This window comes from Podarcis bocagei, assembly GCF_964188305.1.
Source record: "Podarcis bocagei genome assembly, chromosome: 6".
In the NCBI taxonomy this organism is placed as follows: domain Eukaryota; kingdom Metazoa; phylum Chordata; class Lepidosauria; order Squamata; family Lacertidae; genus Podarcis; species Podarcis bocagei.
The window spans coordinates 50358537-50383747 of NC_138130.1; the positions used below are offsets into that span (position 1 = coordinate 50358537).

The following is a 25211-nucleotide window of genomic DNA, read 5'->3' on the forward strand; positions in this document are numbered from 1 at the left end:
AAAAGTCCAGGAGTACTCTCATTTTCCTACGAATATTGAAATACTGCCCCTCAATGAGGCCAAACTTAGATTCACAAAATGTTTAGGGGTATGCGTACCCCTGCATCCCATCAGAAAAAAGCACTGAGTGTATCTATTAATCAATATGATAATTCTACACCCCATTGCCTACAGCCATTTCACAAAGAGCTTTTGGCAATCTTGACCAGTGGAGGTGAAGCTATTAACAGGCAAAGGAGTTGAGTGTCTTTGATGAGGAATTAAAGCTTCTTTCCCATCGACAGGTGAATATTGTCAGCTAGTTCATTCTTCATGCTAAGAAAAATTGAAAGCGAGCTTCACAGGCAGTGGGGCACCTAGTACATTTCAGCCTCTAGACTTGACGGTCTCACCTGCTCACACCTTTAGATAGCAATGGGTGTTTTACTTCGCTTACTTCAAAATGGTGCAATCCACCCCTGGTGCCTTTGGGAGGCTTGTGCTCATTCTTCTGAGTGGAGCCCCTAAGTCCTGTCAGCATCATTTTGTGCACGCAGGGCTGGAGAAACCTACAACTTCAGACACCCCGATATTATTATTATTATTATTAGTCACAAACGCCCTTACCTTTATTAGGGCGTGAGCTTCCGCACTGCGACACTAGGGGGCATGCGAACGTCACCCTTCCGCTTCTGTTTTTGCGGCCGTGGATTTCGATACAGAAAAGGGGTTGCCAAATACCTGCCTTGACTTGAGTGATCCTCTGGATTCTGGTGAAATGGAATGCACCGTCCCTTATGGACCTGATCTTATTTGTACAGGGTTCGCGGTACGTAATTGAAGCCGGGGAACGCCAACTGAAACAAGCTATATTCAGAGGCAGGTGAGGCGCCCGAAGAAGGTGCCATCTGATCTGCATACTTCTGAACGTACGGCGAGAGATTCGCCATCGACTTCACTGGGTACCAAGGGCATCCCAAGGGGGACTCACGGCAGGCTGTCCGGCCACTTGGGTGCAAATCGGCTGTGCCTTTCCCCTCGGGGAATCGGACAGCGCTACCGGGGGAGGTGCGAAAGAAGCTGTGCTATGACACGTGTGAAAGGCTCAAAACAGTGTGAATCAGTTGGAGGGGGCGACCCCGTGGCCTTCCAAGGTGCTGTCGAGGGCCAGCTCTCACCAGCCCCGGTGCGCGTGGCAAAAGGTAACGGTTGAGGGGAGGCGTGGCCCCGCAACAGCCACGAGGACCCCGCTCGTGAATGAGATCGGCAGTATTGAACCCAAAAGTTAGTTTGTCTCTAGAAACACGTGGTATAAAAGAGACGGTTGTTGTGCTAAGAACATGCAGGAGTTGTTGCACTGCAGCACCCCTGACCTGGCTGGCTAGGACTGAGTCCAACAGATGTTGCTCCCTGCTTTAAATGATGACCCTCCATTTATGTATTTATTTTGGAGGTCAACCGACAGCCCCGTCTTCAGCGTCTTCTCATCCAACATCAGTCCCACGGAGTTCTATGGGACTCAGAAGTCTATAGCCATGCACTGGATTGCCACATTGATCCGGAGTACGAAAGGGAGCGGAGCGTTGGCGCGAGCAAATTCTCTGGAAGGCGCGCGCGGCTCCTTCTCCATGTGGCTCCTGCGTTCTGGACAGGGGTGCCAACTTTAATAAAATGGGGGGAGGCAAGTAAGCCGCGCCCCACCTAATTGATCACATGACTTGGCACACGCACACTGTTTGAATGGCAATGCCCATCATGGGGGAGGGGGGACGGCCCCGTCAAATATTTTAGGGGGGGCGGGCAAGAGACCTAGGTGCTTTGGAGCTGGATCCTATGCCAGTTGATGAGAAATCCACGATTTCTTTTATACATATGTAACAACGATCAACATTATTGCTCCCGTAGTAAAACGCTGTTGGGTTTTCCTTTGCACCAGTTGATTCAGGGATCTCCTTGGGGAGCTCCTTGGGGAGCACAGCTTCCCTTCGGCTCTTCCATCCAGGGTCTTCATTCTCTGTCGGCCCGACGACCCGGACACGCCCTAAACGCTCCTGGCGAGGTCGGCGTCTGCTGCAGGGATGGCCGTGGTGCTGGACAGTGACTCCGGGGAAATGGGCAGCCTCTCGGAGGCAGGTGAGTGGAAGATCTCTTGGAGCAAACCCAGATCCACTCCTTTGCAGGAGCCCATAAAGCAGATGAGAGCGATGAAACCGACGGCCTGGTCACTATAAGGAAACCACGTGAACACATGGCGTTAAACCCAGACAAATGCTTCCTACACACCATGTGTTTACAAAACGTTTAGAGCACACACCACACCCAAATAAAAATAAGAATAATAAGGAGAACTGTAGTTTGTAAAGGGTGCTGGGAACTGTAGCACTGTAAGTATATATGTTCCCAGGATTATTATTGGGGAGGTGTGTGAATGTATGATGTCTACCTTAATTTGCACTTAGTTCCCACTGAAATCTGTGGGAATTGACCAGATGCCAGCCATGGGATATAAGATGGTACACCACCACTGCACCACCTACCAGCTGTGATGGTGCCCACTGAAACTAGGATTGGGCAGTGTGGCAGCAGGGACAAGGGATACACCAGTTTGGAAGCAGCTGCCACACACCTGTGCCTGGCACCAACAGCCACCCAGTTGGGAAGACGCATAACCTCCTTGCGTATGAATCAGAATGAATGCTCAATAAAGAGTGCACCTTGTATAACCTCCACATTTTAACCTACTATTTAAAACATAAATAAGATTATATATATATATATATAACTCCAGTCCTTCAAGTACATATGTCTGAAATGTTTCAAGCTGCACTGTTTCCCAGCCCTTTCAACTTTGCTGGAGCAGTCAGCATGAGCTGGGTAAGTCAGAAAGGTCACAGTTCCTATATTGCTCTGATGTCTGTCTGTCTGTCTGTCTGTTTGTCGGTCTCTCTCTCTCTCAGCTCCATCATCCAATGGAGGAAGTTTCCCTGATATCATTTCCATCAGTTCTGCGGAAGAAATGTCTCCTTCAAGAACCCTAAGGCCAAGCACAAGTAATGAAATTACAGTTCAATAAGAATTTAAAAGTTATGACCACGGAAACAGGTTATGGATCTGTAACAAAACTTGATGCTGCGAAGAACAACTCTAGAAAGAAGCTTTGCCTTTTGTCCCTCTGTTTTGGTACCTTAGTGCAGTGTTTCCCAAACGTTTTTGGGCAACGGCACACCTGCTTACCGGAAAAAAATCTCGCGGCACACCACCATTAAAGCCCCGCCCCGTGACGTCAGCGCGCAGCGTCACGCCGGGAGGGACGCACAAAAGTGAACGTTTTTTCCCTCCCCCTTGCCGGGGTGGGAGGAGGCAGCAGAGCGAGGGCAGCTGAGGCGGCGGCGGCAGCTGAGGCGGCGGCGGCTGCGATAGCGGGCGGAGGAGGAGCCGTCGCCGGGAGTTGCTGCTGCTGCTGTTGCTGCTGCTGCCTGGACATGCCGGCCTCCTCCTCCTCCGCTGTCTCGCGCTCCTCCCTTTTGCGCGCGCTGCCCCGCCGCTCGGCACCACCACCGCGGAGCCGCCCCGGCTCGACGCGGATCCTCGCCGCCGCCGCCTCTCGCCGCCGCCTCTCGCCCGCCTCCCTCCCACGGCACACCAGCCGGTGTCTCACGGCACACTAGTGTGCCGCGGAACACCGGTTGGGAAACACTGCCTTAGTGCAGCACTTCCAGAGTCCAAACTTGGCTGTGATTACTCATTTTCTTGTGGCATTCTGTGAACTTCATTTTTTTAAAAGATTATTTTAAAATCTTTTAGCTTCTTGTAAATTGTTATTTTCAAATGATAGCACCATGCTAGATCCTTTCAACAGTACAGAAGTGTTTCACTAGCAAAGTTGCCCCTTCCCCTTTCAACTAGTATCTCATAGACCTTATAATGTCTTTTTATGCATAATTTCCCCACCCACCTACTGCCACCACTTCTCCAGTGCAAGGAAGTCTTGCCAATATTCACTGCCCTGATTTTGACAGCTAAATTCAGTAGTCAGAGCTCTCCAGCAAGACATTCCCCATCTATACCCTGGGTACACTCTTATTTAGTGTGATGCATACACTGCTAAGAGTAGCCATGTCCAAAGTCCGGTCCAGAAAAGTTGTTTCCCTTCATTTGCAAGGAATCGTACAAAACAAAGTGGCAATAATAAAGAAAAGTTCCAGGGTGACAACAGAAAGCAAACTAAAAGTGTTTTTGCAGTTCATCAAAACTATCCAGCAATATCAAGTTATAGGAAAACTGGTGCTATTAACAGTAATCCTTCTAGTTGGTTAATTGGTTCGGCAACTTGACTGATGCTAATTATTTCTCCCAATGCACATGACATGTAATGCTAATTATTTCCCCCAAGAGTTAAATGATAACTAATCAGAGGCAGCTACAGTTGCAAATGGCAACAAAATATCTGTGAAAGGAAGAGGAGCAGGTTTGCTCAAGTGTGTTGCAGATAGAAATACTGTTTGTAATGAAGTGAGAGCAGTAGTTTACTTGCTCGAATTAACAAATAAGAAAGTTTTGAGAATTTAAATTCTAGATTAAAATTGATTACTTAATTGAGAAGGGGATTGTAACACAAACACTGGGGCCTAATTTGAATAGTAGAGTGCCTGGTATCTGGTGGGCAGACCAAAGCACTCGTCAGGAGAGCTATGAAATTCAGATGAGGGTCAGATGCCTTGTCAATCCCAGCAGGTATATAACAGGAAGACCCAGCCTGTGGCCTGCCCAGGCTGGCTGGGGCTGGTGGAAGTTGGAGTCCAACAACATCCAGAGGGCATCTGGGTCTCTGTCTCTAAATATAGTGTTTGTGTTTGCATGCAAACATATACATGCAGGTATTTATCATCATCATCATTATGTATTAAATTTATTAGTCACTGTTTTGCCAATGCAACCCAAAGCAATTTACAATAAATGCTTTTGCTGAAACATTTATTGCAGTTTTGCCACATTCAAAAATAGCCATCATGTACCTCATTCTGTCTCTCTGTCTTTCTCCCTACATATCCAGCTGTATCATTGGAGAACTATAGTTCTGGTGTAATTTCTATAAGTTCCATGGAGGAATCAAACACTCCCAAACCAAGGAGAGGTAATCTTGTTTTCAAGAGGCACTAAAAACAATGCTAGCTGAAGATTTGTGTGCCCCAGTATAGATTGTATCTGCTGCGGGAATGAACCCTTTACCTACCTGTTTGTTTCCAATTTGCAGTACAAAAACAAGTGAAACCATCTAATGTAGAGGAAGGGATTGTAGGGCGGGTTTATCTCATCTATCGCTGTTCTTCCTTTGAATGAAACTAAAAGCCTTTCTAATTAGCAAAAGATACGTAGAAGGAAAGTTTCAAAATACGGCAGAATAATAAAGAGAAAGGGGCAATGTACAGTGGTGCCTCGCAAGACGAAATTAATCCGTTCCGCGAGTCTCTTCGTCTAGCGGTTTTTTTGTCTTGCGAAGCAACCCTATTAGCGGATTAGCGCTATTAGCGGTTTAGCGGCTATTAAAGGCTTAGCGGCTATTAAAGGCTTAGCGGATTAGCGGCTAAAAGGCTATTAGCGGATTAGAAAAAGGGGGGGAGTGAAAAAAAATCGGAACACTCGCAAGACGTTTTCGTCTTGCAAAGCAAGCCCATAGGGAAAATCGTCTTGCGAAGCAGCTCAAAAACGGAAAACCCTTTCGTCTAGCGGGTTTTCCGTCTTGCAAGGCATTCGTCTTGCGGGGCACCACTGTATATAAAGAATTGTGTAGAAAAATAAGATACATTAGCTAATTTTTATTAAGTAGAATTGCTCTCTGAGTCTCAATGGAACCTTGTGCCCATTGATAATAACAGGACAGGAGGTAGGGAGACCAACAGAGGATGGAGCCATAGCCAATTGCAGGCAGAGTTTTGTCCCATCCTTCTTCCTGCTGAGGAGTTCAAGGTAGAGCAATACTAAGAAGGAGGAAGCTGGCAGCCAGTACCACCTCCTGGACAGGCAGAGCAGAGCCAGCTGGTGGCAGACAGAGGTTGGTGGGCCAGTGCTGCACCTGCCATAATGGACCAGCCTCCATTGGTGATCCTGAAACTTATACCCATTTACATGGGAGCAATGACATTGAATTTGCTGCTTACATCTTAATAAACTGTATAGGGTCACACTGTTTCAAAGCAAGTATAATTCACATCCCTGCCTGGTGCTGAGCTTATTTTTATTGTAATCTTAGAGACGACTTTCATGCCTGATACAAAAACAAAGTTTTGGCTCTTTCTGATGCTGTCTGTGCCACATGTGATGAATGTTGACTACAGCATGGAAGAGCAATCCAGTGCACGTTCTAGTCAGATTAGATTGTACATTTAACAATGCAAGCAAGCCTGAAAAGTACCCTGACTTTTTTCCTCCATAGAAAACATTGCATATGAAGTCAACTTCAAGGAGAGAAATATTGAAGGTACTTGTTGCAATTGTTACTGCTATAACTGTCTTTACTACAGATAGCTAATAGGAGGACTTCAGTGTTTAGTCAGCCAGTGAGATTAATTGGTATAAACCCCTTTGGTTGAGTGACAAGGTACTACCCAATTAATCAGGCTTACATGATAAAAACGCAGGATGTATGGATTGTTTAAATCCACATTTATTGGGATAGAAACTGTGTCTCTTTCATATACTTCTTCACAATTCATCCCAATCCCAGATTGTAGAACTGAGAAGAAATTCAGAATTCATAAACGATACTAGGCCTTTTTAGCCCTGTATCAATTGGGCGTATGGACACCTTGTATATAAATGCTTGATTATCCTTAAAAAAAACCCTGACGAACTGATTGAGAAAATGAGAAGAGAACAGGCATGGTCCTCCTAAGAAAAATATTCTTTCATAGGCAAAGAAAAGTAGCTTTCTTTGTGTGTAGGGATACCTTTCTTGAAATGTTTACTTATTGTTTGTTTGTTTATATGTCTTTTTTTCCAAGGGCAGCTTTTTTCCTCTTGCATTATCAGTGCAAATCAGCAATTATATTTCTAATTTTATTGGAATTTTAGTAGAAAATATAATTGTAATCATTCCTTATGTGTTTTATGTATTCATGTATTGTGTATTATTTGAATAGCAGAACTATTTTAAGAAATACAGGAAGCTCTGGGAATTGATGCCAAAAACACAGTGAAAGATGTTCATCTTTTGTGTTTGGTAGAAATCTGCATATGCTGTGGAAGCCTTGAGATTCGCACTCAGCACCCTTTGTTTCAAGGAGGAATGTGTGCTCCATGCACAGTGAGTAGCTGATTTGGGTCAGACATGCTACACTTCCTTTATCTAACAGGATAAAGGACAGGATCACACTTCAAAACGACCTTGACAGATTAGAGAACTGGGCAAAAACAAACAAGATGAATTTTAACAGGGAGAAATGTAAAGTATTGCACTTGGGCAAAAAAAATGAGAGGCACAAATACAAGATGGGGGACACCTGGCTTGAGAGCAGTACATGTGAAAAGGATCTAGGAGTCTTGGTTGACCACAAACTTGACATGAGCCAACAGTGTGACGCGGCAGCTAAAAAAGCCAATGCAATTCTGGGCTGCATCAATAGGAGTATAGCATCTAGATCAAGGGAAGTAATAGTGCCACTGTATTCTGCTCTGGTCAGACCTCACCTGGAGTACTGTGTCCAGTTCTGGGCACCACAGTTCAAGAAGGACACTGACAAACTGGAACGTGTCCAGAGGAGGGCAACCAAAATGGTCAAAGGCCTGGAAACGATGCCTTATGAGGAACGGCTAAGGGAGCTGGGCATGTTTAGCCTGGAGAAGAGGAGGTTAAGGGGTGATATGATAGCCATGTTCAAATATATAAAAGGATGTCACATAGAGGAGGGAGAAAGGTTGTTTTCTGCTGCTCCAGAGAAGCGGACACGGAGCAATGGAGCCAAACTACAAGAAAGAAGATTCCACCTAAACATTAGGAAGAACTTCCTGACAGTAAGAGCTGTTCGACAGTGGAATTTGCTGCCAAGGAGTGTGGTGGAGTCTCCTACTTTGGAGGTCTTTAAGCAGAGGCTTGACAACCATATGTCAGGAGTGCTCTGATGGTGTTTCCTGCTTGGCAGGGGGTTGGACTCGATGGCCCTTGTGGTCTCTTCCAACTCTAGGATTCTATGATTCTATGAACAGGCTGGGCAACTTTTCTTTAAAAAATAAAGGGGAAAAGAGGAATCAAGGAATTGCTGGAAAAGCCAGTGTTAGATTGTCCACCAAATTCTAAAGCAAAAATAAATGCATCTGTCCAAAAGATGCTGGCAGTCTCCAGTTCAACTCTCACTTTAGCCACAAACTCCCTTGGTGGCCTTAATTAAGATGTTTCCCCAACCTCAGATCCATCATCTGTTCTAGGGGAATAATGATGGCCGCCATCTTTAAAGGGTTGTTTTAAGAAGTACTGAGCTTGGAACAGTTGAAATGCTAAATCTCATTATTAACAACTAACTGCAGTTTTCTGCTGCTGCTGCTGTTTTAAAAGGAACATCTTTTGGAGAGATTCTTCCTGTGTGACAATGATGGGTACAAGACTGATTGTGCCATATGCTGCTGGAGCAAATCTCTCATAATGTGTGATGATCCAACCTGTAACAGGTAACTGACCTCCCAAACCACATTCAAGTTTACAGCAGCGCCTTTGGATATGGGAATTTGATCACACATACTTCCAGGGAAGTGAGGTTGGGGGCACAGCCTTACAAGCCAAAGTCAGTAGTTCAGTTGTGCCTCTCGCTTTCATATTTGTGGAGCCCCCTGCAACACCCCCAGGCTCTGTGTGCAGTGTGATCGAACCAGTTAAAGGTAAAGATAAAGCGACCCCTGACAATTAGGTCCAGTCGTGGCCAACTCTGGGGTTGTGGCGCTCATCTCGCTTTATTGGCTGAGGAAGCCACCGTATAGCTTCCAGATCATGTGGCCAGCATGACTAAGCCGCTTCTGGCGAACCAGAGCAGCACACAGAAACGCCTTTTACCTTCCTGCCAGAGCGGTACCTATTTATCTACTTGCACTTTGAGGTGCTTTCAAACTACTAGGTTGGCAGGAGCAGGGACCGAGCAATGGGAGCTCACCCCATCGCGGGGATTCGAACCGCCGACCTTCTGATCAGCAAGTCCTAGGCTCAGTGGTTTAACCCACAGCGCCATCCACGTCCCAGCATGATCGAACCAGTTACACTCCCCTAAATCCGCCTGGTGCTTGGGTTGGGTCCCTGTGGTGCTGTAAAGGAATGAGGTGTTCTGTGGGGCACAACTGCTCTATTCTAGGATGTGAATCATTGTGATGCAGGGATACAGAGTGGAGATAAGAGTATCATAGAGCAACTCATTTGAGTGTCCAGTTGCCCAGTTTCCTGTGCACCAACCCTCAGCTTCAAACTTCCATATCCTTTTAATCTAAGTCAGTTTTGTGTAAATCAGGTCCTTAGCCAGGGCTCACTCAGAAATTATGAGGAAAGGAAGTGCAAGTCACCCATACTTCTGCTTTTGCATTGCTGGTATAAAATCTAACATAGATGCTCACATGTTTTTCCTTGTAGTGAAATGTGTGAGCTCTCCCCACATCAAAAAACATGCAGCACTCCTATTTAGATGCCTCTCCCCCATCTGGATAATTTTCAGAACTCCAGCAAGAGCAAGTCCCTGTGTGAAACAGCAGCGAAATTTTTGGATGTATGACAAATATTTGAAATGTAAAATGTAAAAATGCCTTCAAATCATCTTTTGCTGTCTGTTTCAACAATGCAGGTGTTTTTGTGAAGAATGCATGGACAGCCTCGTGTGTTCAGGGTTCTCAGACGAGATAAAAAAGAAGTCTCCCTGGATATGTTTCCTGTGTGCACCACAGCGAGCATATGGTCTACTCAAGAGGAAGAGAAGATGGCGTGCAGAACTGAAGCGCTTCTACGATCAAGAGTCTGTAAGGGAAAGTTCTGTTGCCTTTTACAGATGTATACAGAAAAAGTCAAAGGGCTGCAGAACCTTGTATTAACTGGATCACTTTTCAGCAGCAGAGGTGGGCAACCTATGGACCGTCAGATGCTGTTGGACTACCAGTCTTATGGTCACTGACCATTGCCCATGCTGGCTGGGGGTCGGGGAAGCCACCTGAGGTGAAATGGGAAGTGCTGCCTCCTGCCGCCCCCGTCCCCCCCGTGCCCCACCTACCACCACTTCTGCCACCACTACACCCTGGGAAAATTGGCTGAAAAAGAACTAGCGTATTTTTCGCTCTACAAGACGCCCCAGACCACAAGACGCACCTAGTTTTTGGAGGAGGAAAACAAGAAAAAAAATATTCTGAATCTGAGAAGCCAGAACAGCAAGAGGGATCTCTGCGCAGTGAAAGCAGCAATCCCTCTTGCTGTTCTGGCTTCTGGGATAGCTGAGCAGCCTGCATTCGCTCCATAAGACGCACACACATTTCCCCTTACTTTTTAGGAGGGAAAAAGGGGGTCTTATAGAGCAAAAAATATGGTAACTTAAACTAGATGCTCCATTTCCAACAGGTGGCAGCAAAACTATTTCAGCTGACCTGAAACATTGCATGGTCATTTACTAAAATGACATTTTTAAAGGGGGTGGGGAGAGAGGACCCTGTTAATTGGAGGTTTATGCCAAGCAGCCTCAATCTCTGCTTTCCTTTTCACTAGTAGTGGTCATATGGAGAGGCAGAGCCACCCTCCCAACACCAGCATCACTGCGGCTTACCTGGAGAGGCCTGGGCTGGGGTGCCAGTGAGGCTGGAGCTGTGCAGTCGCACTAGAAGGAGTGCCAGATTGACTGGTGGGGTTCCTGCAAGTCCTACCACAAATCCCACCCCCACCCCCCTTGAGGCTTCAGCCTGTCCAAGTAAGAAGCAGCAGGGCAGCTCAGCTCTTCTGACTTGGTATTGCCAACACGGACTGGCAGCCATCAGGAGCCCTTCCCAGACCTATCTGAAGATGACGAGGTTTGAACATCAAACATTTGCCATATGATGCATGTGCTTTGGGGCCCTGACCTGTGGCCCTTCTCATAAGCCTTTAACGCCATCCTAGAGAAAAGAAAGTCAGAGGAAGGAATAAGAATCAGGAAAGCCACTGCCAGTGTGAGTAGCCAGTAGTGAATTGAACAGAGAGGCAGTTTGGCCTGCTGTAAGGCAGCTTTCTAGGGAAGTGTGTGGCAGAGGTTAGGGGTAGAGTCCTTGCTTAAGAAGAGAGCATTTATCCTTTGCCTGAAGGGAAAAGCAGTTGATACATGTTGTCCACTCATCAGCAATGTGGTCTCTCCCCAATGATAAATTTCTAATACCCTCCAAAGAGCTTCTCCCAAGGGATCTAGCAATGGGTAGTGGTGCCACATTTGCCTTTAGTTAGACACATTCTTGGAGAATATGGCTAAGTTCTTTCTCCACCGTATGCCTCCGAAGGCTAGTTGCTGGGAACTGCAAGTTGGGAGAGTGTGTTCTGTTCAGGTCCTGCTCAGGCTTCCCATAGGCACCTGCTTGGTCTCTCTGAGAACAGGAAGCTGGACTAGATGGGTCTTTGGCCTGATCCAGAAGGGTTCTTCTCATGTTCTTCTGTATCGCCAAGGAAGGCACGGTGGACATTTGCCCTGAGGATGGATCCATGAATCTCAAGGTCATATATGTTAGGAGAACCTCAATAGCTTATTATTTTGCAGGGATTTAACTGCTACGGGCCCCAAATGCAGGTACTGAGTAGTCAACATTATTTAAGCTGTGGAAATCGTATGGTGATTGTTTCTGCATTGCATGTTAACGTTGTTTTGCATTTCTTAGCCCTGGTGCTGCAGCTACCTGTGACTTAAATAGCACCTGCATCCCTGTTGCAACTTGATATAGATGTAGTAGAACCCTTGTATTTGTGAATGTGCTCACAGCAGCACATCATTCCATTATCGAAAGGCTCTGATATGATCAGAGTAGCATTTATATATTTCCCAGGCAGGTGGGATAGAAATAATTTATTACATTTTAAATATAATTAATAATTCATTGATTTATAGAGTGCTGTCAAAGCCTGTTGATACCCAGTTAATAAAAAGTCTTCATGTTAATACATGTAATAACTAAAATCACATACTATGTGTTCGACAAGTTTTGACAACAGCAACAACAACATCTTATGCAAACATGTATCTTTTTATCAATTGTGTTAGAGCCATCTGTGGATATATCAGCCTTTGCAGACATGGGATAAAAAACCAGTCCGTGTGCTCTCCCTTTTTGACAATATTACACAAGGTACGTAACTGAGAAATTAGGTTGTAACATGTTTATCCTTCCCCTGTATCAGAGGTGGGGAACCTTTCTAACCCAGAAGGCCAGATTATTATCTCCCCGAATTTCACGGGTAGGTGAAAGTTCCTATCTGTCAGTCATCTGATGTCACAGTGACCAGTCCCCCCCCCCCCAAGAGTCTGCAGAAGTCCCATTCAAAGCACTGCTAGCAGCACCTTGTTGGATCTCCAGAAGCTCAATTTAAGGAGCTGATTAAATGAAACTTCTGAAGATTTAACAAAGCATAGGACAAGGCAGAGCTTTGTCAGGGGCTGGTGAATATTTATTCAGAAGCATCTCTCAAAATGCTGTTTTGCCCAACCCTTTTAATGGGGCGACTGAAGAGCATCAGCTGATTGAGCAAGAGTTCTTTGAAAGGGGCTTCTGATATCTGTGGCTTGGCATAGTTGTTAGGGTAATTGGGAGCTTATCTAAAGATGGGGTGCTAAAAAAAAAAGTCATTGCTTTCTGAATGTTGCTTTTTAAAGTGGTCTTTGCTTATCTTCAAAATATTACATGGCAGTTTCTGTCCAAAAACAGCCTCAATCCAACTATACTTGGATAGCTTTAAAGTCTCTCCGTATCAGTGGGAGATAATGAAACATGTGCTTTAGCTCTTCCATTGAAACCAGTCCCATTTATTATAGAGGATTGTGAAAAACTTTTTAACATGTTTACCAACCTTCACTTATAAGTAAGGTTTACAAAACAAAAACCATGAAATTAAAGCACTGCTTACAAATTGGAGAAAAATGGGTGCCCCTTGCCAAGCGGAAGAGAAACAGCCAATTTGGGTGATCTTTATCTTAATCCTTCCTGACTAGCTCCTTGGGTGCCTTCCATACTAAGCAATTAATCAAGAATCTTTCATTTACTCACTAGCTGCTGCTGCGAAATCACTGCATTCCACTGTTTCCTGTCTTCCCACACCCACTCTTTTTGAGACCTAATTTGTAGCTGTTCTTTTTCCACTGAAAAGGCAATTTCATCACAAACTTTCTAGTATGGACTGGCAAAGCACTATTGAGAAACCTAATGGGGTTTAATCCTAATGTGGATTAAAAAGTTGGACCTGGTTTGAAAACCATCAGATATCCTGCAACTTCCCTTGCCCCACTACTTTTCAATAATGGTTTGCCAGTTCACATTTATTCCATTTATTTTAGCTTATTTATTTATTTGGAGCCAAAATAGAGATTCCTGCAACATTGTCCTAGGAAGGGGAACACATTGAGGAAGGGTGTCAAAGCCTCAGTGGTGGTAGAGCACGTGATGTACCTGCAGAAGATGCCAGGTTCAATCCCTAGGAGAGGCTCCTGTCTGAAACCTTGGAGAGCTACTGCTACTCAAATACTGAATTAGATGGACTAGTGGTCCACTGTGGTATAGGGCAGCTCCTTATGTTTCTAGCCACTATTGATTGCTTTTCTGCAATCTTCACACAATTAGCTGAGCAGCGAGCAAGTGCAACTGAGTTGAGTGAGGTTCTGTTTTGAGTAGACACCTGTTGAGCTGCACTGTCAGTCTGCACTATGTTGTTGTTTTTAGTCTCCCATCTTTTCTGTGCAAAATAAAATATAATACACCAAAGAAAGAAATGGTGGGATAGTGAAAGCACATTTGCAAGTGATCTCCCTCATTCCTAGAAACACTTGGGAATGTTGTGGCACTAAAGAAACATCCACATTTTAAAAAGAGTAGTGGGAACGGCAGTAATTTGAACCCCTTCCCAGAACAAGCCTGCTAGCAATCTGCTGTCTCTTAAAAATAGGAGAGGAATTTCTTTAATTCAGTACATCTCCCACTCTTCTCTAAATCCAGGGAAATGGCAGAGGGAATCTCCATAGTCTAGTCTAGGAGACACTGGGAAGAGAAGAGTGTGGAGAGAGGAGAAGGCAGCCACTGCAGGAAAGGTACAGAGAAGAAAGAAAGATGAGAAGGAAGCTCAAATCAGCACCCAGGAAAACCTATTCTCCCCGCCCCCACCCAAGGAGATTGAATGAAAAGCCTACATTAGGAATGAGAAGCCTGTAGCTCTCCAGATGTTGTGGCATAGCCAATGGTCAAGGGTGATGGGAATTCTAGCCCTGCAAAAGGCATGCCAGGGTCTACATTTAGGTTCCAAAGTCCAACACTGAGGGGCCAGAGCCATTTTGAATAACTTACATCCAGCACACAATAAAGCACTTATGAAGCATTGTCTGCAGACCTTCTGTGTCTCCTTTAGGGCACCTCATCAGTAAAACACAAATGTGTCGCGTTAATATTGGTATTCATCTAGGTCCTCATTTCTATTCTCCAGAGCTGAAAAGTTTGGGGTTTCTGGGGGAAAGCAAGGGCAATGGGACACTGAAGTATTTGGATGATGTCACCGACGTGACACGAATACATGTAAGTAAATGTCACTGAACTTTGTACTACTCATATTTCTAATTTTGTTAGATGGGTATATTATTTCTGCTCCTAATATATTTACTGGGATAAAATCAGATTTGCTTCCAGTCAAAGAATTACAAATTCTTTCAGTGTTTATTATGTTGAAGTCAAGGAAAGGACAGTCTTGCCCCTTTAACACTGGGCAATCTGAAAACTAGTCATAACTGGTTGATGCTGGTAATAACTGAAGAAAGAATAAGACAGGGCCAGCACAGGGAGGCAGTTACCCCAGGCAGCAGATCCACTTGTATGGAGTTCGCTATTCACTGCTGCGCCCCTTTGCCATGGCCATAGACCCCTCCATGTCTTCAGCCACACCCACAACCCTGTGGTTTTGCCCTCCCCACCACACCACACACCACACATGCTGCCATGCCACTACACTGCTGCTGCCTGCTCCTCTCTGGCCTCCTTTTTTGTGATAACAACATGTTATTACTTTAAAATGAAGTTGAAATTGGTAGTAAAAAAGATAGAAATAAGCAAAAAATCTGGAAAACTCTCTAATACAATAACTAAGATGCACAAATCTATAAACAGAACATATGCCACAGTAATATTTCCACAATGGATAAAGAACTATGCAATAATCTGGATCCAAAGAAATCCTCTTTACAGTGCATGAGTTATACTTATGTTTATTTAGAGCAGCACTTTAGATAGCTAAAATGCCAGTATATTATGTTCACCCTTCAGATTTTCTGGATAACTAGAATGCCAAACATGCTTCAGCTTGTTAGGCTTCTTCATTGGTCTATTCTTTTTAATATATACAGCATCCTTGATGCATGAATTCAGCTTATCACACGTAGTGTAGGTTAAATAAAATTAAACAGTCTGAGGAGCTGCCAAAGGGTTAAGCATCAAATAGCACTGTAAGGAATTTCTTCAAGAATAAGTTTATTACCATCAACTTCTTTGTTCAAACACTGCTGTTTAATCAGTGTGTAAAACTGATTCTTTTGTTTGTTTTGGATAAAAAACAGCCTACCAGAAATGCTGGAGAAGGAACAAGAAGCCATGGGTTTTGATTACATTGCGATGGTTAACCTGTGGCCCTCCATATGTTGTTATATTTCTGCTGTCACCATCCCTGACAATTGAGTATGCAGTTGGGGCTGATGGCAGTTGGACGGCAACAACATCTGGAGGGCTGTAGATTCACAACATCTGTTATAGATGGAGGGGAAACTGTCTATTTTTTATTTATTTCTTTGTCTACTTAACATTCTGTGAGTATTCTGCATGATAGGGTCATTTATCTTGTGAACTGCCCCGAGAGCTTTTGATGAAGGGCAGTATATAAAAATAATAGGTTCAGAAATTAAATTTAGTATTTCTAATACTTAGTGGAGCACGTCATAGTCAACCTGCATAACACCACTGTCGATTTAATAGTTTTGTCATTTGTCAGAATTTGGACTAATCAGAGTAGTTAGTAGCAATGTGGTTAAAGGTAAACTAGTTGGTAAGGTTAGGTTGGTTCTGTGGCTAGGAAGTGGTAGTAATCCTGATCCAAAACATGCCCATCAGAATGTCTATAAAGCAAACTGGTGCATTTCTGAAAGGAGGAGGAGGAGGAGGAGGAGAACAAGAACCCATGTGAAATTAAAAGATGAAAGATGGGATCCTGCATCCAAACTACTGTGATGGTTTTGTTTTGTTTATTAGATAGAAGAATGGGGTCCATTTGATTTTATATTTGGGTCTACGCCACCCATTGGAAACTCTTATCAACATCCCTCTGGTAAGAAAAGCAAACATGCATGAAACTGTAGCTCTTATTGTGTCTCTCTGACTCTGGTCAGTTCCAAGAGACGGACCATTTCTCTCTCCACTCTTCTCCAAAACAGGTTAAATACTGCAGCTTCAACATACAGTATTTACTTGGGAATAAGTTTCACTGATCTTGCTTCCTTATAAATATTTGTAGCTAAGCTGCACAATCTTAAGCATGATTACTCCAAAGTAGGCCACACTGTGATAATGGGACTCAGTCCCTGGTGATTGTGCACAGGATAGTGGTTGGGCAGCATGAGCCAGCCTAGGGTTCTGCAGTGTCAGCTAACAACATCCCAATGAGCTCCCAGTAACTCGTGGAAAGCAAAATGATGCAATATAGTAGGAACACTGATACAGGAAACGGGAGACACCAAGAGCCACGGCTAGAGCATGCTGTGACAGTGTTGCATCACACATCAGTCACGATCGCGGTCACGGACTACATTCCATATTAACATCAAATCAGACATGCATGGAAAGTACCTGCTATTTGGCGTGTGACGTAACCTCATCCTCTACTACCATCTTGCTCTCATCCACAGAGCACCACAAGGAAAAGCTGACAGTGACTTCTCCCTGGCCTTCCCCTCCAGCTGCAGTCTTGCCTCATGATTTTGTTCCACAGCTAGAGGCAGAACTTCCTATAGACAGATATTCAGATTCCCTAGCGGCCCAAATACAGACAGGTTATACAACAAAACTATTTCGCTGGAGTTTCCTCGGGCCAGTGGTTCAGAGGAAGTCTCTACTGACCTGCACTGAGCATAGGTTTCCCACTGACCTCTGCCCTAAAGGTAATGCTATACTGGGATATTAAAAAGGAGGTATAAGGGCTCAGACAGGGTCTTAGAGTCTTCCTGTCTGCTTCCCAAAGCTGGGCAAGCACTTGCCAAGCTTTGGGAAGGAGATAGGGCCCTGCCAAAGCCTCTTGCCTCCTCCTGAAAGCCAGCTTAAGCTGGTCTTGTGAAAACTAGACAGAGGGTGTAAAATGTTGGTCTCGTACCATATTACCTAGATACGCCCCTGGCTGGAGACCTTCTTTATACCTAAAGTGTCCAGTCCCTGTCAGCGGATGGATGGAGGGTGGATGCCTAAGAGAAAGGAAAGCACACCCCGCAGGCTTTTATATCTTGCTACCTACCCCACCTTGCAATCTATCTCTAAACATGAGACCTGTGCAGCCTCAGACTCCTGCTGTTATATTTGCATGTCTTTATAACATCTAATCTCTTCAGGAGTAGCCAGTTTGGCACCCACAAGCACCCATTTGCCTCCAGAGGCTTTCCCTGGTGCCCAGAGGTGGCTCTCTTCCCCCTTTCAGTCATTCTTTTCTTTAAAAAGGAAGCGGGTGGGCTGGAGCCCCTTAGAAAGGCGTTTTCAGAGACCATCTTTTTATAGCCTGTTTTCTCTTCTCCCTTCCCTTTAAAGCCTGGTATTTTTACCAATATTTTCGTATTCTTCAGTATGTGACACCCCCGGAAAGGATGTTTTTCTGGATGTTTGTGGATAACCTTGTGCTGGAGGAAGAAGACCGCGATACAGCTTCTCGATTCTTTCAGGTGAGTAGCAAAACAAAATGCCTTCAAGAGGTGAATGAAGAGATCACCACTCTCTTCACCACCCACTTGCAGACATTAATTTAATACAGATTTTCATTGGCTCAATTCGCAGTTTGAAACAACAGTTTTATTTTGTTTATGTAATTATTTGTTGCATTTCTATATCTCTTGGAGCATCTTACTTCAGTATTGTTCAATCTGTATTGGCTCCCAGATTTTGAATTCTGTATTATATTCTATTGGCATCAAATGCGAGATTTAGTTCTAGCTCTTGAGACATGTGTATGGTTTTGGTCCTTTTAAAGATGGAAGCTGTGATCAGATATAAGCAGCATGATGACACCATCCAGAATGCAGTACACATATGGAGTAATATCCCATCTGTTAACAGGTAACTGCTTTCTCAGATATCACAGAAGTTTCTGTGTGTGTTTGCTTGTGTTAAAGCCAAACCAGCTGCAGAGCATTTAAGATTTTGTTTTCTACATCTGGCGGGAAGGTAAACGGCGTTTCCGTGCGCTGCTCTGGTTCTCCAGAAGCAGCTTAGTCATGCTGGCCACATGACCTGGAAGCTGTACGCCGGCTCCCTCGGCCAATAAAGTGAGATGAGCACCGCAACCCCAGAGTTGGCCACAACTGGACCTAATGGTCAGGGGTCCCTTTACCTTTACCTTATGGCTTCCAACTCACTTTTACAATAGAATCATAGGACTGCAAAATTGGAAGGGGCCCTGAGGGTTATCTAGTCTAAACATTGAAGTACAGGAATCACAACTAGAGCATCTTTGACAGATGGCCATCCAAATTCTGCTTGAAAACCTCCAATGAAGGACATTCTACCACCTTCTGAGCGAGTCCATTCCACTGTTAAAAACTCTAACCATCAAGAGAGTTATTCCTAATGTTTAATTGAAATCTCCTTTTCTGTAACTTGAATCCATTGGTTTGGGTTCTACCCACTGGAGCAGCAGAAATCAACTTTGATCCATCTCCCATGTGACAGCTATTTAGATAACTTGTTAATATCACCAAGTTGTTATTGTTGATATAGTAATCAGAAACACAATATTCAAAAGCTGTAAATAAGCTTGGATGAAAGGAGACTGCAATGTGAAACCACTGAATTAAAATACATCAGGATTTCACTTGTGGATTGAACCCAAACCCAAATGAAGACAATTAATTTTTAGCACATTATATGTGTTAACTGGGTTACATAATTACATTTGCCACTTTTCTGCATTTCCCTCTGACCTCAAATTTTACAGCTTCTTCCCTCAAACCAGCCAAAAAACAACAACAACAACCCCATGTGATACTCAGGATAACACTTCATGCATCTGATGAGCCAGTAGACTGTAGTTCACAAAAAGTTATGGCATTATAAAGTTGCTAGCCTTTTAAGATGCCACAAGACTCAAAAGACTAATGCTGCTCGTCTGGAAATCGTTGTAACTTGTTCACCATCCTGTCTCAGTTTGTGTGGGTCTCAAGGCCTGTTGAAACTAGAAGGCAGCGAAAAAAGAGGAAGAAACTCAAGTTGCTTGAAGGAAAATACATTTGAGGCCTGACGTGTTTTGGAACAATACTTCCTTTGCGTCACTATAAATATATAAATAATACAAGCATTTATCTAGTAAAACCAAATAAAAATAGAACACCTAAAAACAAGGCAAGTCTTACATCTTCCGCATTACAGTATTGGTTCTCTAATTGTTCTCCATACTTAAGAGGTTATCTCATTTTTACCCCAAATCTGTACTGGTAGAATGGTTTAGGATGACACAGAAGTGTTCATCTGCTTGGTGCTATTTCTTCACTTCTCTCAGTTTAATATAGTTACACGCTCCCAAGCTAAGAGGAGTTGTCTCTCTTTTGGAGACTTCTTTCTTTTAACGCCCTCTTTCTTTTGGAGACTTCACAGACAGATGTACAACAGAACACAAACGGAGGCAAACATAGCAGCAGATCTGATACCCCGGATCAGATTGGGAATGTGATCCCAAACCCAACTGGGGCCTCATGCTGGTTTCTTGCCAAAAATGCCTCCCTCCCTCCGCTGCTATTTTCTCCGAAAGGGACTGTATGCAGTAAATAACACCTTCGGTGGCAAAGGACTGGTGGGGCATCATTATTTGCAAGAAATTGGTGCAGGGCTGCTCTCTACTTTGGATCTAGGCCCCAGAGCTACCTTTACTTCAAGAATAAAAGGTGCTAGTTTAAGGAAGCTTTTTTAAAACAAAACAAAACAACAACCAATATTATCATATTGCGTAGCTTGGGCCATGTGTTATAAAAAAAAGTGACATTTTTATTCCTTACAGGCCAGAAAGAGACTCAAATTGTACATGGGATGAACTAAATAAAATGCAATGGAGAAAAGGGATAATACTGGAATGGGGAAAAGGATGGGAAGTAATAATGGCACAGATTGAGTAAGGTGCTATTGAATAAAGGGGTACAAATTAATAAAATAGGTTTTTTTTGTTTTTGCCTTCCCCTTTGGCCCTTTCTCCTTTGCCTCTGGCCCTACCTCTTTGGTCCTCAGAATATTGGCCAGGTTACTATTTATTCCAGGTAAAGATTTGGCTGCTAAATTTCTCTATGCTGGGCTACTATTAAAGGCATCACAGTGACAGTAGCATTTGGTCCAGAGAGCTCGTCAATTTGAAGTGCACAGCTCCTTTTGAAGGAACCACATAGTGACATATATTTCAGGGGTATTGCAGAGATGAATCAGTTTGTGTCAATGACACTTCTAGAACATTTGAGCTACAAAAATGCTAACAAAGCATGAATAAGATTATTAAGCTGTTTGCAGACTGTGGCCAATGCGGGCATCTGAGAACAGGCTCTTGTGAAAGGAATCATTCACTGTTCCTCATTTCACAAGCTACTTATCTCTGCAATATTCTCCCCCATGGCTAGTTCAACAAGTCCATGGTTCATACATGCATGTACATCACTTGATATCTGAATACTCTTGATGAACTGATTCCATTGAAAAGTTGTGTTTTTAGATAGTGTGAAATATGCCATTTCACAGCTAACTTGTTTATACATGCAGCTGTCAAGTGGTGTGTTATTCATGCATGAACTAGACCTAAACTAAATCATGTCAAATCAAATGAACTGCATACTCTTTTATCTAGGTATCTAGGGATGGAAAGTTGTACCAGTTTCGGTTCTCACAATCTCCATGTCCCGTCCCCGTCCCCCCACCTTAAATTCAGTTCTCTACTTTTCTGCAGCAACATGCAGTTTACTCATTTTTAAAATCCTCATAAAAATTATTCCACATTTTAGTGTGAATTTCTCCAAATAAGCATGTTTGTAGTGCAGTTTTGGCTCATATACGTATTTTTGCAAGCAGTTTCTTCTAATATAGTGCATTTTACATGTTATTTTCACTAATATAATCATTTTTATACACACTTTTACCAATTCATTTTTGTAACCATTGGTTAGAGAACTGCATCACAAAATCTGAATATGTGCAAATGACAAAGGATGACTCTTTTTTGGTTCTAAACATTGTTTCAGAAAGTTCAACATTTGTTAGCTTCACCTTTAAATGTGAACTAAATCAAATTCTTTCCCCATCCCTAATTTGAAATTGAAGAATCATGTATTAGCTTTGGCTTCTGGCATGTGGGTTTAATTAGCTACTCATACAACTATTCTGGGGACGCAGGTGGTGCTGTGGTCTAAACCACTGAGCCTAGGGCTTGCCGATCAGAAGGTTGGCGGTTTGAATCCCAGTGACAGGGTGAGCTCTCGTTGCTCGGTCCCTGCTCCTGCCAACCTAGCAGTTTGAAAGCACGTCAAAGTACAAGTAGATAAATAGGTACCACTCCAGTGGGAAGCTAAACGGCATTTCCGTGCGCTGCTCTGGCTTTGCCAGAAGTGGCTTAGTCATGCTGGCCACATGACGCAGAAGCTGTATGCCGGCTCCCTTGGCCAGTAAAACGAAATGAGTGCTACAACCCCAGAGTCAGTCACGACTGGACCTAACGGTCAGGGGTACCTTTACCTTTACAACTATTCTATTCTGGTGAACATTATAATATATGAGAGAAGAATTGATACAATCCTGTAGATTAACTTCAGTGAGACCTGAAGATGATATCTGATGCAGCTGAAGGGATCCCCAAATGGGGGTGGGTTTTTTCTAATTTAATCCCAGAAGTATGATTCCTGGTCTGCTGCAGCAAAAATAAGAGTCGTAGGACACGTTAAAAGCAAACAAACACATTGTGTTATGTTACATTCTGTGTTATTTATATACTGCTTTGGAGCCCAAAGTGGTGAGCAGACCATCACGGCAAAAGAAAAATGCAACATTAAATAAATCAAAACAATAACAAAATCTACATTCATGAGCTGCATTCATGTTCTTACCACAGATGGAGCTACCTACCATGCCACCTTTCATGTAAAAGCTGGGTAAACTCTGGCCCAACATACCCTACCCACTCCAGTCTCTCACGTAGGAGCAAGCCCACCCACAAACAATTGCCTGATGGAAGTGGCCTTGCCCTCATCACAACCCATAGGAGAAAACCCAATGAGAACTTTCCCTTTTGGTCTCCTGCCTTTAGGAGCCACCCCACTGAGTGACCCACTGCCCCTAACAGCCTCCAAATAAATATGGTTCTCCCTGGAAACAGCTACAGCTCTAACTCTTGTTCTTAGGGTGGAGTAGCTGGCAAAAAACCAACAACCATCTGGCTCCTCAATAGATTGCTGTATTCCAGGTGCAGCAATAAGTAACCAAACAAACCCCTGTGTTGCAAAGAGAACATCAGCAATGTCTAGGCAACACGATGACTATGTACATACGCAATAGACAACCTTTATAGAATTCCTTCAAACCATAACAAGCACAAAATGAAATCTTCCGGATATTGACTACTGTTTCGTAAAATTCTTTGTCAGCGTGGTGGGAGGATATAGAATTGCTTTTACATTATTACATGAGCACTGTTCCACAGCATTTGATATTTTCATTTACATACATTCATTCGATATAAGATGGGTTTATGAAGCAATTCTATATCCTCCCACCATGCTGACAAAGAATTCTACGAAACAGTAGTCAATACCCAGAATCACTGTTCAGTGTTGGACATCATATTTGCTGAATATACAAAGCTTTACATCTTGTCTTTCATCGTACGAAGTCTGGTACCTCAATTCATTTAAAGATTTTTAGATACTTTGAGACTAAAGATTTCATCTTGCACTTGTTATGGTTTGAAGGATTTCTATAAAGATTGTCTATTGTGTATGTGCATGGTCATCGTGTTGCCCTAGACATTGCTGACATTCTCCAGCTGCAGCAGAAAAGAGCCAAGGAGGCTAAAGTTGATATCCACATCCCAGAGAGCAATAGTCCTGTTGCTGCTATTGCATTGTCTCTGAATGCATGGCAGTCCCCAAATAAAAGCAGACACTTTCACAGATTAGTCTCTAACTCACAAATCAGACTTTAATCTGTGAGAACGTTTCCCATAACTTTGAAAACCAAAGTTGTGCAAGAGGAAAGCAGCTCATGCAATTGAACTTCCTTGTCCCTTCCTTCCCCCTAAACCTCTCCTCAACAGCAGAGGCTCTGGTGCAGCTGCGGCTGTATTGGAGAAGTCACCTAAAATTAGATGAGGCATTGTCAGGAAACAATGTGGCAACCCTAATCAGTGCACAGCTAATAAGGGCACAGTGAGATGTTAGACCCTTTTATATAGGGAAAGGGAAAGGGATCAGGGTGTGGAAGCAGCATAATTTCCTGTATGGCCTGAAATGTAAATATAATGACAAGTTGTTTATTTCCTGTTAAGGGAACGAAAGAAGTCACGTCTTTTAACATTTTTACATGAATATTGTGGGGTGTTGTTTTTTATTCTCCAGCAAATATTCTGCATCTGCCTTGTACGTGGATTTGTCTCTGTTGGCAAAGAACATCCTTGAAACCAGAATCTTCTCTCAGCGTCCAGCCACTCTGATTAAGGACTTTTTTGTGCCCTTGAAGGAATATTTTAGGACATTTCCATAAGACATTCTTTGTACTGTAGGTCAGCCTATAAGCAGGGTTGCCATAATCATCTGTCCCTTTAATACTGCTTTGATATTAACAAGAAAGATTTTTATCTCAATGCAGAGAAATTTCATCTACTGATTTATTCATACCAAGCTGTTTTCAATGCAGAGGAGCCAGCCAAGCTGTTTTTCTTCTAATCAGTTGGCCATCATCCTGAAAAAATATTTTTGGATTGTTGATACAATTCCTATTCCAACTGCCTTCTGCAGGATTCTTTATTTTATTTTACCTGGGTTTGCATCATACATGTACACAAGCTCTAATTGTTATGCTATTTATTCATAATTTTAAAACTTTATAAACTGCCTTTTTGCCCTAACAAGGGCTCGCAAGGCAGGATACAAAAACAAAAACAAAAACAAAATGTAATACAATAATATAGTGTACATATTTATGCTGTACATATTTAAATAATATTTAAATGCTAGAAATTCATGAATGGTGAGGAATTATCACAATTAATGGCTGCAAAATGTTCCATCAGGAGAATGAAAAAATAAAATTTGCAGTGTTAAGAGAATCTTAAAAATTACTTGCTTTTGAGTATATTGTACTTGCTTATGCTTTCCGAAGGGTACTTTTAAAACAAATAAATGTTATTTTGTCATAAGAGAAATGCAATGTTAAATTTGATTTGTTCGCCCCCATTTAAGGAAACAATTTATAAAGTTCTTTATCTGAAATTCATATCACATGACAGTCTTGATCTTTTTTATGTCTGAACCCCAATGAACCCCTAGTGGCTTAAAATGCAGCAAAGCTAATAGGTTTTAAAAATAAAATTGGTCGGCTTACAAAGTAAAAATAGCTTGGAAGCTGGAGCTAACCCACCACCCATTGTCTATCTTGTTCACACATCACTAGCATTGCTTAAAAGAGTAAAATAAATTACACAGGAATCTCATTGGTACTGAAAAAACGGTTACTTCATATTCGCAAGGAGAGAGGAGGTTTCATGGCTGTCTCATGCAGGAGGAGAAAGGGAGGATGATGGAGGAAGGGGTGGAGGT

The 25211-nt window shown here is 43.2% G+C and overlaps 1 protein-coding gene across 4 annotated transcripts; it reads left to right on the forward strand.

Annotated features, from left to right (window-relative positions):
* Nucleotides 1-1816: 1816 nt before the first annotated feature.
* DNMT3L (DNA methyltransferase 3 like) lies at nucleotides 1817-24800 on the forward strand. Of its 4 annotated transcripts, XM_081197217.1 has the most exons (13): nucleotides 1817-2112; nucleotides 2937-3029; nucleotides 5033-5113; nucleotides 6413-6457; nucleotides 7203-7282; nucleotides 8528-8640; nucleotides 9792-9963; nucleotides 12207-12291; nucleotides 14630-14718; nucleotides 16435-16510; nucleotides 17974-18104; nucleotides 18410-18495; nucleotides 24012-24800. In XM_081197217.1, the coding sequence occupies exons 1-13, from the start codon at nucleotides 2058-2060 to the stop codon at nucleotides 24154-24156; spliced, it is 1251 nt and encodes a 416-aa protein (XP_081053343.1). In that variant the 5' UTR covers nucleotides 1817-2057; the 3' UTR covers nucleotides 24157-24800. The 4 variants fall into 4 exon arrangements, with proteins under 4 accessions (XP_081053343.1, XP_081053344.1, XP_081053345.1 ...); XM_081197218.1 differs by lacking the exon at nucleotides 6413-6457; XM_081197219.1 differs by lacking the exon at nucleotides 18410-18495 and having other exon boundaries at nucleotides 24012-24174.
* Nucleotides 24801-25211: the final 411 nt, after the last annotated feature.

Bases quoted from the DNA above. Each gene is read 5' to 3' on its own strand.
- DNMT3L (XM_081197217.1), top strand. From the start codon at position 2,058: ATGGCCGTGGTGCTGGACAGTGACTCCGGGGAAATGGGCAGCCTCTCG. The intron at 6,458-7,202 runs GTACTTGTTGCA...TGTGTTTGGTAG, and splicing joins CAAGGAGAGAAATATTGAAG to AAATCTGCATATGCTGTGGA. The intron at 16,511-17,973 runs GTAAGAAAAGCA...TTCCCTTTAAAG, and splicing joins CTCTTATCAACATCCCTCTG to CCTGGTATTTTTACCAATAT.